At 36.7% G+C, this 15,879-nt stretch overlaps 1 protein-coding gene across 1 annotated transcript in view; it reads left to right on the top strand.

The window, feature by feature from the left end:
- LOC138700020 (aminopeptidase N-like) overlaps positions 1–15,879 on the top strand; it is an 81,111-nt gene that overhangs the window by 58,194 nt on the left and 7,038 nt on the right. The window contains exons 12-14 of the mRNA XM_069826308.1: positions 1,502–1,689; positions 10,236–10,403; positions 12,581–12,724. Of these exons, the coding sequence (XP_069682409.1) occupies positions 1,502–1,689; positions 10,236–10,403; positions 12,581–12,724 (500 nt within the window). The remainder of the gene's footprint in view (positions 1–1,501; positions 1,690–10,235; positions 10,404–12,580; positions 12,725–15,879) is intronic.

The raw sequence follows: 15,879 nt of genomic DNA, 5'->3' as shown, positions 1-15,879 counted from the left end.
TAAAAATTTGTTTACAATCGTTAAAGTACTCTCAGAGAAAGCTTCAAAACAGAGAAGATACAAAAAGAATTAACACCCAGTGACCTGTCACTCTTCAAGTATGCTCCTGCGGTCAGCGCGGATGTGGAGAAAAGCTTCTCATTGTATGTATAACAATGTCCTCGTCGACAACCGCCGGTCGTTCACATGCCTGAATTTTTCGTGTGTATACTGTCATCTATTGGAATAGAGAGGACAGCTGTTAATTTGAGGTACGATTTTTACTACTTTTGTAAAGGATTGTTTATTTTCAGGTCTTTTTTGAGCATTTTAGGTCATTTTCTAATATTTTTGGGTCTTTTGTGGATCATTCTTAGGAGTTTTAAGGTCATTAAAATCCGCGCCCTGCTGATCACATATAACATATTGATTTGCAACCTCGCATATAAAATAAGTTTCTCGTCTATGATCACCATCGAAACAAAAATAGAAATTTCTTTGAACTTTAAAATGACATCACTGTATTTAACTAGCTAACTAGCTAGTGAGTGCAAATTAAAATTATAAAGCAAAAATGTTTCTAGCCACTACCGTAAGAGCCAGGCTCGTGTACGGTGTGGTCTTAGCCAATAATATAACATAAAATTTACAAGGACAGTTTACTACATACAGTAAGTAACTTAATTCAAACCAATAAATAACACACAAGAACAAAAAAAGGAAGAGAAAAACAGAGAAAAAACACATTTAATATAAATTGACAATCAGGTAGAAGCCAATGATATTCAATAAAAAATTAATATAGTCGACAGAAATAAAAGGTAAAAAAATACACATATTTGTTAATATTATATATCATGAATAATTTTATAAATTTCTTTTTTAAAAGCTTCAATTTTAAAATATTTCAAATTTGGAAAATGGTTTGTAATTTTATTATAAAGTCTTGGGCCGAAACTAGCACCATATTTAAGAGCTATACTTATATGACATTTAGGCTCAATGTATGTTTGTATAGAATACTGAGTCCAGATCTGAGAAGTTATTTTCTGAAAAACAGGCGCATTAATCTCATTAAATATTTGTTTACTTTATAAGTATTGAAACTTTTTTATTCCTATGTTCAACGTTGTTTATGTTTACATTTCTAAATACAAAATAAATGTATGTTAATAAGAAACTTTTTTACTTAGGCTACTTTGTAAATCAACTCGTGATCCCAACTCCTTACACGATTCCCCTGGAGGTCGCGACCCTCACTTTGGGAACCACTGGTCTAATGTAATGAAGAAGAACCCTATGTTATACTTTCAAGAACCAAGTTTATGTTGGTTCTATGACATTGAATTATTGTCTTCTTTATATACAGTGGGTAAGATTCAAACTGCCATAAAGTGGAAGGAGGGGAACCATAACAAGGTTACATCACCTAGAAAGAGACTGAAGAATTGACTTTGAATCATTTTTGTGCATTATCCAGCCTTCGCTGATTGATTACACCAGATGATTGTGTCTGTTTCAGCGTTTTATCCAGCACCTTGTGGAACAGCAATTTCTAGAGTTGGGTGTCAAGCCCCACAAAAACGACAGTTACCTGAAGACACTGCACCGCAAGGAGATAGTGATGTGGGCCTGCCACACCGGATATTACCCCTGTGTGCGCAAGGCCATCTCCCTCTTCAAAATCTGGATGGACGGCAAGAAAAACCCGTGAGTAACAGATTCTAACAGTTATTAATACGTGACCTGTAAGGCCGAAGAACTCACATTGTGCACGAGTAATCACGAGTTAAATTCAGTCAGCGATGTATCCGTACGTTTTTTAAACCGCTTCAGTAAAGCACTTCGTGCCTTTGCTGCAGCAAAAAGAGGATCAAAAAAAAAAACAATTCGGCCAGCTGACTGCAAACTGGTGGACAATTAATATTGGCTTCTATTACTGCAGCAATAAATTTAACCTTAAAATAACCGAATACGGTAAATACTTTCGACTTCCATGATAATGACCAGTAATTATTATTACTAAACGATTTTAACAATAATAAACGTTGCAAAAGACCAAAACACGCATTCCGCCATGATGGATCGTGCAGCAAACTCGTAAAGCGGTGTTTGGATTTGCTGCACGGTGCTGGAGCGAAGGTAAAGCAAATGTAATAAAAATGGTCTTGCTGCAGCGCTTCACGTTTCGCTTTAAAAAACGCACGGATACAGAGAGTTCCTATGCAGTCCGACCCCAGGTAGTATGTCACAGTCTAGTACATACCAAATACGTTGTAGTTATAGCCTATATCGGTACATACAGTCACGAAATTCAATACATGGGGAATATGCATCCATGACAGTTGAACTTTAGTTGCTAGCCACTAGCATCGCTACTGTCGCACAGTCTATTGTTCCCAGTGAGCTCTATACTAAACAGGAGGCAACATCTCAATGCTCTTTCCTGTCTGAAAGCGTGACTGTTGGTGAGGGTATTGCTCTCTCTTTCTAACTAATGTGTTTCAATTAGGCTTTCGTGAGATTAATTTTGCACATGCGCAATAAGCAATAAAATACTGTCATTGTGTACGATACTGCAAGAGAGACAACACTTTGTTAGAAAGAGATAGGAATACGCTCAGCATTCGCGTCACGCTTTTAAAGCATTGAGTTGTGCCTCCAGTTTAGTATAGAGCTCACTGCATTATTCCTAATACTCTCAGTTGCTATCCACTTGGAGCAATACATCGCGAGAATTGCAAACCATCACCTCAAGCTTCGTGACTGTATGGACTAGAGTGTGGTAATGTTCCGTCGGCTCACATGACAGTAGTGTGGAGAGCCCGTTCCGAGGAAGATAAGCAGTAGAAGGTGGAGTTGAACCGATCTGCATAGAGAAGCCTGAACGGACCTTTCCGACTTAGGACATATAAAAAAATATCAGAAATTCAAAACATAGCCCTAAGGTAGAAAAGTTGTCTTGTAGTCTCTGCTATAAGCAGTAAAAAACTAGGTCCCTAATTACATTTTTTACCGAGCCACAGGAGATCTAAAGATTAGCATATAAAGTAAAATTTTTAAGTAATTGATTAACTAGCGGACTTACTCGTGTTAATTATGTAAGTTTGTGCGGCTTACAGCTGTTTCGGTGCTTCATCACCATCCTCAGAGTCTACTAGATCTCGCGTCATCTCGAACTTCTTTGCCTGTTATGTGGGTGCGTTTGATTGTTTAAAGGTGTTGAAAGGTGGAGTCAAATAGTGTGTGTGTGTGCTAAAATTGATCTGTGTGTTGAGAATTTGATCGGGGTGTGTTTTAGTGTGTTTGTATATTTCGTAGTGTTCTAGTGTGTTGAGTTTTTGATTCTTGGGTTGTATATGTAGGATTTCCATGTCCGCATTTATGTTATTGTATGTATAGTTAGCATTGGTTATGTGATCGGCGTATGTAGATGTATTGTGTCCTCTGGTTATTGCTTTAATGTGTTCTTTGTAGCATGTTTGGAATGATCTGCCTGTCTGTCCAATGTAGAACTTGTCGCAACTATTACATTTGAGTTTGTATGCACCTGTGTGGTCGTATTTATTTGTTTGTGTTTTTTGTGTGTTGAGATGTCTTTGTAGTGTGTTTTCTGCTCTGTATGTTGTGTTGTATTTCTGCTTTCTGAATGAAGATGCGATCTTATGTGTGCTTTTGTTTTCATATGTTAGTGTGATGTATTTCTTGTGTTCTTGTGTTTGTGTTGTGTTTTGTGTGTTTTTGTGTGTCTTAAGTTTTTGTCTTGTCTTTCTTATGATGTTGTCTATTATGTTTGGATTGTAACCGTTTTCTTGTGCTATGTATTTGATTGTGTTCACTTCTTCATTGTAGTATTGTTGCCTCATAGGTATGTTGAGTAATCTGTGTACCATTGTCCTGAATGCAGCATGTTTGTGTTGTATGAGCTGGTTAGATGTGTTGTGTATGTGTGTGGTGGTGGTGATTGGTTTTCTGTATATTTTGAAGGTGTTTTTGTTGTCAATTTTTGTTATGGTGATGTCTAGGAAATTTATGGAGTTGTTGTTTTCAAGTTCCAGTGTGTATTGAAGTTTTGGGTGTAATTTGTTTATGTATTCGTGTAGCTTGTGTATTTGTCTTTTGTTTCCTTCGTATAGTATGAGTATGTCTTCTACGTATCTGTGCCAGTATATTATGTTGTCTGCATATTTGTTGTGTTCGTTATTGAGTATGTACAGTTTCCCTGGAAAAGGATAAGACGATTGAATATTCTTAAGTCTCAGATGTAAGACACTGCGCATGATCGGAGACCAGAGCACTGATACACAAGATAACGAATATTGAGCTACTTAAATGCAGGCTATTTGGTTTGTTACTACCATCATTCCGAAATTCACTTCAAATACTGCAAAAAATATGATAATATTACGTAAATAAAATATAAATATATACGTAAATCGTGTAGTTAAATCGACAATGGACCTCCATGACTAGATCGACACTCCGCAAAGAACGGAAAGCTTTCGTGTCGTTTCAATAGCTCAGACGCTAAGACTTCTGCCTGTTGTGTAGAAGAGACCGAGTTCGATTCTTAGTCTACATCAACGATTTTTTTTTGTCTAAATAATGTTCAAATAGCTAAGTAACGTTGAAATAGAGTTTTACAAAGTCCTGAGATTAAGTGTTAATGATCACAGACAATACAAAATTACAAGTTATAATATTATAAACGTTAATCTAGTGAATGCATTTATATACACACATATACAATGTAAATGCATATATATTAAAAATTAACAATTAAAATGAAATTAAAAATATTCCTCAGCCACACAGACAAACTTTTACAAAGGTTTAGAGTCCTTAGGCTATGTCATTTGCTGAGTAATTATTACAATATTTTATTAGTAGTTTTCCCATATGTGTAAGAAATGCACTCGCACAAAACATTTTTTGTTAAAAGTGTGGCTTTGGATTATTTCATTCTCACCCCTTCAGTTGATTTTAACTATTTTATCTACGTGTTTCCAATAGTGTTTAATTTAATGTGCATTCAATTTTATTCATATTATGATTGAATGAAAAAGCAATGTTGCAGTTATTGACTAATTACATATATTAATACTAATTATTAAATGCAACTGTTAAGTAACCAATTGTAGTATCTTTTGCAAAATCTTTAATGTTTAAGTTGTCAATAATATTTCTGTACTATATACTATAAGACGTTAAAAGAATTTGCAATAGATTTGGAATCCTCTACTTTATAATCACTTGTTTTAATGAAAAAATATTTTCTTTCTTAGAATATCTACAAGTTTAACTTTAATAACATTCCGAATAGCGTTAATTGCATTATCTGAATTTGGTACTTTTATAATCAAATGTATTCTATTTCCCTCTTTCATAATTTTTGATAAATTACACTGTACTTCTTGTAGTATTTAAGAACATGAGGATCATTACATTGCAGCTCATTACATAGAGATTCTTCTTTTTAATACATGAGATTTTTAAGTCCCTGCGTTATCTACATTTTTTTACTTTTGAATTTTTTCACAACATTGAGTGGAGAACATCCACTGAAGTGATTCTGAAATTAAGTGAAAGATACAATACATTTACTCTTAATATCAGTAGTAGGGGAGAGTCGGGTAGGTCCGGACACTTAAGGTTTTTCTTTCATATTGACTTGGTTTTATGTTAACGAGAAGAACAAAATCTTTAATAACACTATTCAAGAATCATAAAACAATATACGTGTACTGTTATTGATGAATAGACATTAATAATCTGAGGAAAGGCCTATTTATAAATATACATTTTGCCTAGTGATTCGGATATTGGCGGGTTGTACCGGACAGTCAAAAAGTTTTTTTAAAAAGTACAACAGATGGTTTGAATTGAAAAGAAAGAGTTATTGCACTTGCATACACTTGTCACACTCATAATAAAAGGTCGCATTTTCTAAATTTGCGCACTTTTCATGCGCCCAACCCTTGCACTTTTCACACTGAATCCAGTCTTCTTCAAAACTCTCACCACACAATATGCAACAAGTCACACTGGAAGCAGAAGCCTGAACTGATGTTTAAGGTTGATCCAAATTTAGAGTTTTTGCGCATTTCCGGCGTTTTTTCTCATCCTTTTTGTTCTTTTGAACCTGTTTCTCTTCCAGCGACTCTTTATAGGGGGTTCCAGTCAGAATTTGACTCTTCTCTGCCTTTCGTTTCCTCGTAGCAAGTCTTCGTTTGCTTGCATCAGGGATTGGGGACAGTTTCTTCAAGAGAGGCGCAATTGACGCAGAATCATTGCACGGAGTGCTGACTGAAGATTGACTTTCTTCGACATGTGGTTTTGTGAAAACCACTTCATCCATTTTCTCATTTTCTTCATCACAGGGCTATCTTTACTTCGACGCACGTGCTTTACAAAGTGTTTCAGCCATCCAATAAATATGTCACCATTCATCCACCCGTTTGGCTGAGCTACACCTTCGCTTGCCTTTTTCCTTTCAAGGACATCACTTTACAGTTATCATACACTGAAGAAACACCAGTTTCATCCGCATTGTATATCCGTGAAGGGGGAAATGAATGTTTCTCCATCAATTCCACAAGCTTGCTGAAGAACAGGTCTACTTGGGGCTTGTTAAAACCCACTGCTCTCATCATACTAGTGGATTCAGGTACTCTTAATACTATTTCAGGATGCCTTTTCAGAAATCCATAATAAAAGTCTTTGCCGGCAAGTTTCTTTGTCTTGTTAAACCTGTGTGGCAATCTCAACTCCACGGCTAGATCATATGCCAATTTCAAGAATTCCTTCTTGCTTAGTGACATAAACATGCCGTCGAGCTGTCTGATATGGGCTAATAGTTCCTCTTCATATGTTTCGCAGAAAGTAAGTTCAAATCTGCCTAATTTAGGCGGTACATTAGCTTCCTTCCCTTTCTTTATTTTATTAATTCTGTCATGCAGAGAACTCTTCGGAACGCCATACACTCTAACTGCTTCTCTAATACTAATTTTTTCCATTAGTACATCATTCATGGCATGCTTCATATTTTCTTCGGTCCAACATCCCTTTATATTATGTTTTTCTTGAGATTTCGGCATTATCTCCTCCAACAGTGAGCTCTGTAACACAGAAAAGCATTTTATTTATGTGTCCGGTGCTACCCGACAAAGCACTGTCCGGTCTTACCCGATACACACGCCAATGAAAGAATTCCCGCCATTTCTAAAGTTACTTGAATTTTAAAGCGCACTTCTATAATTAGTTCCCTAACACTTCTATAAACACAACAGTAGTTGGCAGATACACTTCACTTACTTTATTTCAAAGTAGTGATGTCTTGAATAATACTGAGGCGGAGAGCAGACACAATGGAAATCACGAACAATGACGTACACACTTAACACCAGGAGGTAGAGCTACACACTGATGTGTATTCAGTACTCGGGAGGGAGGCTTCTAAACGCACTCAAGAACATGCTTCCATCTTACGGCATTTACGAAAACTGTAAGTGTCCGGACACACCCGCCGTCCGGCCCTACCCGACATTCCCCTACCAGTATCATATACGTTTTTCCAAGATTCATTTTGTAGACATAAATGTAAATAATCACTAGATACAGCATTTACGACCCTTTTTTAGTTTTTAAATTAATATTTTGAAATTGTTCAGTGACATTGGATTTGTTTATCATGTTCAGACAAGCCATTAATTATAGATTCTGTCGAATAGAAATTCAGTCTAATTCTGTGTACAAAACTTTTATCAATGACTGTGCTACTTCAGCTTGTATGCTGGTGGAAAAATTATGCTACGACTAAGGTTGTCAGTTTCAAGGAATGAATTTAATTTACTTTTACGGAAACGTTCTGAGAGATAATCCATGTTTATGTCACTACAGAATAGCCACCTATGCCCACCGACACCCTCGAAAGCGAGACGAATTGTGGAATCACGTTGTTGACACCTGGGAAGATTCGCCGGGGATCAGAACCTATTCCATAATCTCGTGACATCCATGCCGGATTGACTTAGAGCTGTAATAGAAGCTGATGGCATGTGGACAAGATTTTAAGTTAACAGGTCTCTTTTTGTTTCTTATGATTATTGTTTGAGGAGGAATACTTTTAACTTCCAAGTAAGATTTTTTGACGAGGTTCAGCCCACTTGTAAGACCCAGAAATTGGGCATAAATTATTCCATATTTTTCGACAAATTAGACAGTCGAGGAACTCTGAAGAAATTAATTACATCTCAATAAAAAAAAAAGTTTTACCTGGGGTCGAACACGAGACGTTTCGGTTATACAGTGGAACCGACACGCTACTATATGAGCTACCAAGACAAGACAGCGACAGCAGCAGTCCAGAATGTAGATCCCATAGCAGGCATTTGCCATTCGGTACAGAGAAGCAATGATATTTTGTGACTCGAGCAATGTTGTGAAATCGTGGCCTTAAATGGCTATCTTCTTCGTGATTCTTATTCTGGTCCTTGTCCTTGTTGTGGTCCTTGTAACAATTCTTGTTGTATATGTCATGGTATATATTGTTACGTCGATATCGAGTGAACCGCGCTGTAGAACTTCAACTTCCGACGACCAAGAGTCGTCTCATTCCTTTTAAGGGTAACTGTATGTTTGTTCTATGTTGTGTAAAAATATCTCTGCTAGTATGCTAGATATGGGTGATCCCATTGGCAATCCTTCTGTTTGGGTGTAGTATTTGTTGTTGTGTGTGAAATAGTTTTGCTTTGTTATTTTTATTTATCTCTTTACTTTCGTAATTCTTCGATATGTGGTTAGTGGGCTTAAGCCACTTTTTTTTTTACGATTTTTAGTTTCTGAAAAGCTATTAAAAAGAAAACTTAAGTTTTCATTTTGTATTACGGACGTCTGGGTGGAATACAAGTCATGATACAATAAAATGATCAATTTGCTTTAAGTCTCATTTTCTAACATTTTGTCGGTATTAACGGTTTATATCGACATATGCCCTTAGTATTATCGCTATGATGTACTGGACAAATGTTATGTAAGATTTTTGTGCCTCTGTGCTTAAACTAACAGGCGCCAACATTGTATTACTGAGGAAGCTTGTAAGATTTATATTTCCACTGTTGTTACTGTATAGAATACGAAATAATGACATTAACGAGTTTCTGAAAGTGTTGTTAAGATATTCTGCAATAGAAATAAAATGACTCTTCTTGTACAAAAGCAAGCTCACATTGATAAAGGTAGGTAAATATTTTGAATAGGAGTATTTTCTGTAGGTGTTTCTATTTTTAATACAAATAGGAAAATTGACTCGCTCCATAGAGTAGAATAAAATTAAAATCATGATTTTAATGACTGATATTTATGTACTGCATACAACTAATTCCATATGGATTATTCTTTGTCTACTACAATAAAATTTTCTTCCAATTTCACTTCTCTCAAAAATAATAATAATAATACATACATGAAGGATAATGAATGCACTGAATTCCTATAACACTCGATCCACTGAGTGTCCGTACATTGACCACTTGCCTCCCGTCAGTAGATTTTGTTAGGTAGAGACTGGAGTGGGACCGGTCTGCACAGGAATACTTTGTACAATTCAAATCGGGAAAAACTGCCGGCCTATTCAAACTTAACTAATGAAGGTCCTACCTATAGTCACCTATTTAAAATACAGAGAAAAGGTATAATATGTTTTAATATATATTAGTCATCTAGACAGCCACACTGTTATCATGATTGAATTCCCGTACGTTTTCCTGAATTTATATTTCCTAAGGCCCGTATTAGTTTTTCTGTTGATTGTATTAATTATTATGTTCTGTTTATTTGTATTATTGTTAACTATTAGGACTAATATTTATGGAAGATATTAATTGTTCTTTGTAACATTATTAACGTATTGGTGTTATTTATTGTTAATACATCGAGCTCGCAGATAATCTAGATTTCTTCATTACTTCATTCCGTTGTTATTCCGCTCGTTCAAGGATTTGATGATTAAATTTATCTGAAGAAAGAAGTTTGTATAAAATAATGGTTATTTTAGTTTCTACGTACAACTTACAATCGATATTTCATTTGTATAGCATTGTTTTGTTTATTTGTATATGCTTTCGTTACTATACGCATAATATGTATTTCTGAACGCATTATTATTATTATTATTATTATTATTATTATTATTATTATTATTATTATTATTATTATTATTATTATAACAAGTTGCATAATATTTTGCGTTGTCGCAGTGTACCCAGCAGCCTGCGTTCCGCCGTGTACTGCACGGCCATCGCGCGTGGTGGTCCCGAGGAGTGGCAGTTCTTGTGGACCAAATACAAGGCAGCCACCGCCGTTTCTGAGCGTAACAGCGCTCTCATGGCCCTTGGCTGCTCAGAAGACACCGACATTCTCAAACAGTAAGTATAAAAAGATCTTATCTAGCCATAAAATGTTTATACCATACTCCTGTGGTGGTTTTCCGTACCTCATAGATCTATATGAGTGGTTATATCCCCCGTCAAATGAAGGGACGGGGATAGGGTGTTTCGATCCTCTTTCGCAGAACTATAAGTCGTTTAGAATCCACCACTGCTGTCATAAACAAATCTTTGCACAAACCGCGAGGAATGCCCACCAAGGCGAACGATCGATCCTGCGACGTAAAATCACAAGTATGTCCTTTTCTTTGAAACGGAGATGACGATTAAATGGAGCTTGAGAAAAGTGTTGATAGAATGATGAGAGGAAAACTGGAGAATCCCAAGGAAAACCATTACAATCCTGTGACCACAACTGCAACACACTAGAACAATATGAAATATACAGACACAAGAAAACACACCCCAACGATATTCTCAACACACAACTCAACTTCAAAACACATACACTCTTTAACTCTACACTACGAACGCACCCTCACAGGAAACAAGAGGCGCCAAGACCAACAACGACCAGTTCTGAAGATGACCCAAACTAGGTCGAAACATGTTAACAAGGTACGTTAAAATTTAACACAAGAAAGTTCTTATCATACATATTCCGAAGCTCTACTTTATGCTGAAAACCATGAAAACAGACAGGCTGCTGCAAGAGAATTCGGTGTAGTAGAGAGCAACATTCGCTTATGGCGCCAACACAGAATGGCGATATTTGTCTTTGAAGTGACGAGGAAGAAGTTCATCGGTCCACAAAAAGAAAGACATCCGGAGGTAGAGATTTTGAAATTCCTACAGGAAAGGAAGAGAAAATGAGCTTCTTGTGACTAGAGATATAATTATAAATACCGGTAGAACTAATTGTAGGTGGCTACAGCCTGTGGTATGTCAAGGCGTGTGTAGATAGGTAGATGGGTAAAGTAAAATTACATTTCGCACCAGCTTTGCTGCCGCGCAATACATTACCCAGCAAACATTTTTTTTTTTATCTCAAGCCTTTAAAATGTGAGGTGCGCATTAGATTCGAGTAAATACGGTATTCATTTCAAAAGTGCTCTAGTACTATTTTATGTTGACATATAGGCTAAGCACAGAAATTAAGTAGAAATTATGTCCAAAAAATACGATTGCTATTAATTTTTCTTGATATCAAACTGATAGCTTCACAGCAGAATATCAGAGCTATTCACATTTCTACCCTGATTCAGATATTTACGTTCATTGCATTTATCCCGTGAGATATGTTCAACTTTAGAAGTTCTTCGAGGACAATATGGTGCAATAATTTCTCTTGTTCCATTCGTTGTTATGTGAACGAAGTGTGAAACTTAGTAGCCTATTTAATTGAAGCAACTTTAAAGAAAATAAAATGTAAGGAATAAAATTTCATTCTGAAGGGTAAATTATTCAAAATAACAATGAAACACATGCAATAAAGGAATAAAAAGTGAACTTAGAGTAATTGATTTTAATTGAGAATTGTTTTAGCATACGCAGCGCGCAGCTATTGTTGCGATGAAGCCACGGTGATCTAATCAACTCTCATTAACCCTTAAATTGACACAGTATCCTATAGGATACAACATTTTAATGTATGCTATAATTTTAATAACATTACAGAAAATAAATAGGTATGAAAACATAAATTGAAGCAAAATTATAAAATAATATAAAACGAATGCAGTATGGACATTGCATTAGTTGTTGTCTTTACAGTCCGACACAGTTTAAAAAAAAGTGTGGCAGACAGACCTTCCAATTTAGGGGTTAAGGATATGTATATTAATAACACAATAATAATAATAATATTTTTCACGAAAACATTTTCATAAAATTGTACGCATTGACTAATACTTGAATATTTGGTAGGCCTATACTTTGTCCTTCAGGGCTACCCCTATTTTAGAGGAAGTTTGTTTACTACTAATATGATATCTTGATATCCTTTTGTCTTGTTTTACATTCATTCCGTTTTCAGTTTGTGAAAATATTGTAGGTTTCATGTTCTGTCATACTCTGGAGACCTGTCCAACACAATCGTAAACCACAAACTCCACTTTGTTCGGGATTCGAATCAGGGATGTCTGGTGTGGTAAGACAGACGAAAAATAGGCCAATAATGACAAAGATATTAATGCTGCATTGATCCGATGTTGCAGGTATTTACAGTGGTCTATTCAGAAGTATTCAGATATCAAACCTGGAGATAGTGTAACTGTATTCAAGGCAGTTGCGTCTACAGAGACAGGTTTCAGCATTGCGAAGGAGTTCTTCATCAACAATATCGGAAGCATCGAGGAGAAGTAAGTGCTTCAGTTAAGTTACGTTTCTTCATATCTCGGACTGATGTAGCACAATAAGTAAAACTAAAGGTTGAAATTAACAAATGAAAAAAAAAAAAACATAAATATCAGCACAAACGTAAAATAAAACAAAAAATATGAGTGCTTGCTTTACGAGTCTCTACGCATTACGATGAATGACTGTAAACGTTTTAAGTGTTTCGAATGAAAAATTTCTCCTTCTTGCTGATATAATACAATATTTTCTTTCCTAATGACGTGCTGGCTACCAAATTCTTCTATTGGAGCACTAGTCTCCAAGCACCCAGCTTTGTTTTGTTTTCGTATGTTCGCTGAACAGTAGACCTGAACTGTGTAGTAGAGTGGGGTGCCGCCGATCTATACTCCATACCTACACTGCTTGGGATCGCTTAGAGCAGGCCTGCACAAGGTTTGCGCTCTCCGAGCCGGCTCGCAGCTCATGAGCGGAATGCAGGTATTAGCCAAGAGGACTTATAATAAAGGGTGCGTCAGAAAGAACGGATGGATTTCAAACTATCGATACGCAACGAGGAGAGAGATATAGTGAGGGAGACCACGACTGTTGGGTCAGCCAGAGAATGCAGTTTCAGTTGAGAACATGGTGTTGGTCTGGTGTACAACGTGCTTTCATCGTAAAGACATTTTTGAAAAATTAAGAGTCTGTGATCGCCACTCAGGACTCATTTAGACATCGGACGTCACGCTAGGATTCCAACTCGGAATACAATTTTGCGGTGGGTGGCTTCATTTCTTACCGCAGGTTCAACATTAAAGAAGAAATCACCTGGACGAACACGGAGCGCGTGTACACTTGCAAATATGGAGACGGACACTAGGTTGTCCGGCCACCTCAACGATCAGCCCGCAAACATGCTATTGAACTGAGATTGTCCGAGGCTACTTCTTTCTTTGGGACCATTTGAAGGCGTAAGTTTGTAAACATCGATCACATACACTGGACGAACTGAAGACAGCGATTCGTGAAGAAATCGTGGCAATTGCACCAGCTATGACTGTGAAAGTGATGCCTGTATTGAAAGCCAAGGACATCATATGGATGATGTTGTTTTCCATAAATAAACTGCATGTATTGGTGAATATGTTGATAACAATAAATTTTTGATTTGATGAATCCTTACAATTTTCTTGCCATGTGAAATCCATCCGTTCTTTCTGACGCACCCTGTATAACAAGAGGACTTATGGTATTAGCTGCGCTCTGTATAGGGTGGACCGGAAGAAGGGGTGATCTCGTACAAAATGTACACAGAAGGAAATATTATTACGAGGTTCATGAAATGAATTCCCGTTCAGTGTTTGCAAAAGTATCTTGTACTTATTAATTGATACAGAAATATTATTTTACAGAAATAATAGAAATTTTATACCTACTTAAATGTACAATATCATTTTCTTATATTTTTATTTATCAGTACATTAAAACGAGGTTTTATGCTGTTGGCAGCTGAAAGGAACAGTAGCCTACTGATCGTAATGTAACATCAGTTACAGATGTTCGATGCCTGTCTTTATTAATGTTGATTATAGAAAACAGTTGCTCATAAATATAAACGTTGAGCCAAACATAGCAATCATTTTCACAGCCAGCCTGTGTAGTCGTGGATATTATTGCTATGTTTAGTCTTGTAAAACTCAACCAGGCTAGTAGTATTATTCAAACGATCTTTAGCCCTTAGGCCACATTGAAGATCAATGAGTCCGAGCTGTAAATCGTTAAGTGTTATGTTTTATTTAACGACGCTCGCAACTGCCGATGTTATATGAACACACTTAAATGCAATCGACCTGGCCCGGAATCGAACCCGCAACCTCGGGCATAGCAGGCCAGCGCTATACCAACTGCACCAACCAGGCCCACCTGTAACTTAAATGACATTGTTTCAACTGGTGTTGAAGGAATTTATTATGATAACTTTAAACATCTTTTCTATTAAGACAAGATTTTAGTAGGTTATTTTACGACGCTTTATCAACAGCTTATGTTATTTAGCGTCTGAATGAGAAGAAGGTGATAATGCCGGTGAAATGAGTCCGGGGTTCAACACCGAAAGTTACTCAGCGTTTGCTCATACTGGGTTGAGTGAAAACCAGGTAACTTGTCCCGACCGGGAATCGAACCCTGGCCACCTGGTTTCGCGGCTAGACGCGCTAACCGTTACTCAACAGGTGTGAATCTTAAAACAAGATCTTGGAACCTAGAATTGAATTCATTTTGAATTTCAATTAATATTTGCACATAATCGTTTCACATGGCTTCATCACGAGCAGTTTCTATCGTTCGAAAGTAAGACACATTACCTTCCCGAAACTGACTTACGAAAAGTGTAAGTTTACGACTGAAATCCCGGAATTTATTCAACATATCAACAATGAGCTGGCCTTTTCCTTGAAGAGAGATATTTAAATTGTTGAAGATTAATATCTTTAGTATCTTTATGTCTGGACTCGTAATGACGTATTATGTTACGTTTCTTTCTACCTTTCAAAATGTTGTGGCAGATAAAGCACTGAGAATTTACTCCAGCAGCTATGAAAAAATAAGCATTTTCCCATGCAACATTGAAAGAATTTGTCTGATCACCAATTTTCCGTCTTTTAAATTCCTTCATACTGTATTGTAACAGTAGGTAAGCGACGTGCAACAGTTACTGAGAATACGCACTGCACTCCACTAGATAGCTGAGTGGTCGTTTCCCTCTCCTCTACCTATATATAGCAAGTCTATGTCATTCTGACTTATCTTCCTCTCCGTTTCGGCGAGCGGTAAACACCGCTCTCCCGCTCCGAACGAGAGCGCGTGCTCGTTGAGCGCTGTTTGTGCAGGCCTGGCTTAGAGGCTTTAGGTAACCAAACTCAGGACTATGTTTATAACAAATAGGATATGTATATCAGTTCCATTTTTGTAGTAGAAATTGAGCTCATGTGTCCTGGCGGTGTGAGAATGTGCAACACTAAGCTGTATTGTAAGGGAAATGAATGTATGTCAAGGTAATTTCATTAACACAAAAAGTTAAACAATAATTGATGTTACTGAAACAACATTTTGACCGATGTACAGTATTACTCAACCAAGCTCGGAATGGGATGGATTGCAGCGCTACTATAGCGAGCGA

The sequence above is a fragment of the Periplaneta americana genome, chromosome 5 (genome assembly GCF_040183065.1).
Source record: "Periplaneta americana isolate PAMFEO1 chromosome 5, P.americana_PAMFEO1_priV1, whole genome shotgun sequence".
Classification (NCBI taxonomy): Eukaryota; Metazoa; Arthropoda; class Insecta; order Blattodea; family Blattidae; genus Periplaneta; species Periplaneta americana.
The sequence above is the reverse complement of the archived record's forward strand: the minus strand, read 5'-3'. Positions and strand labels throughout refer to the sequence as shown.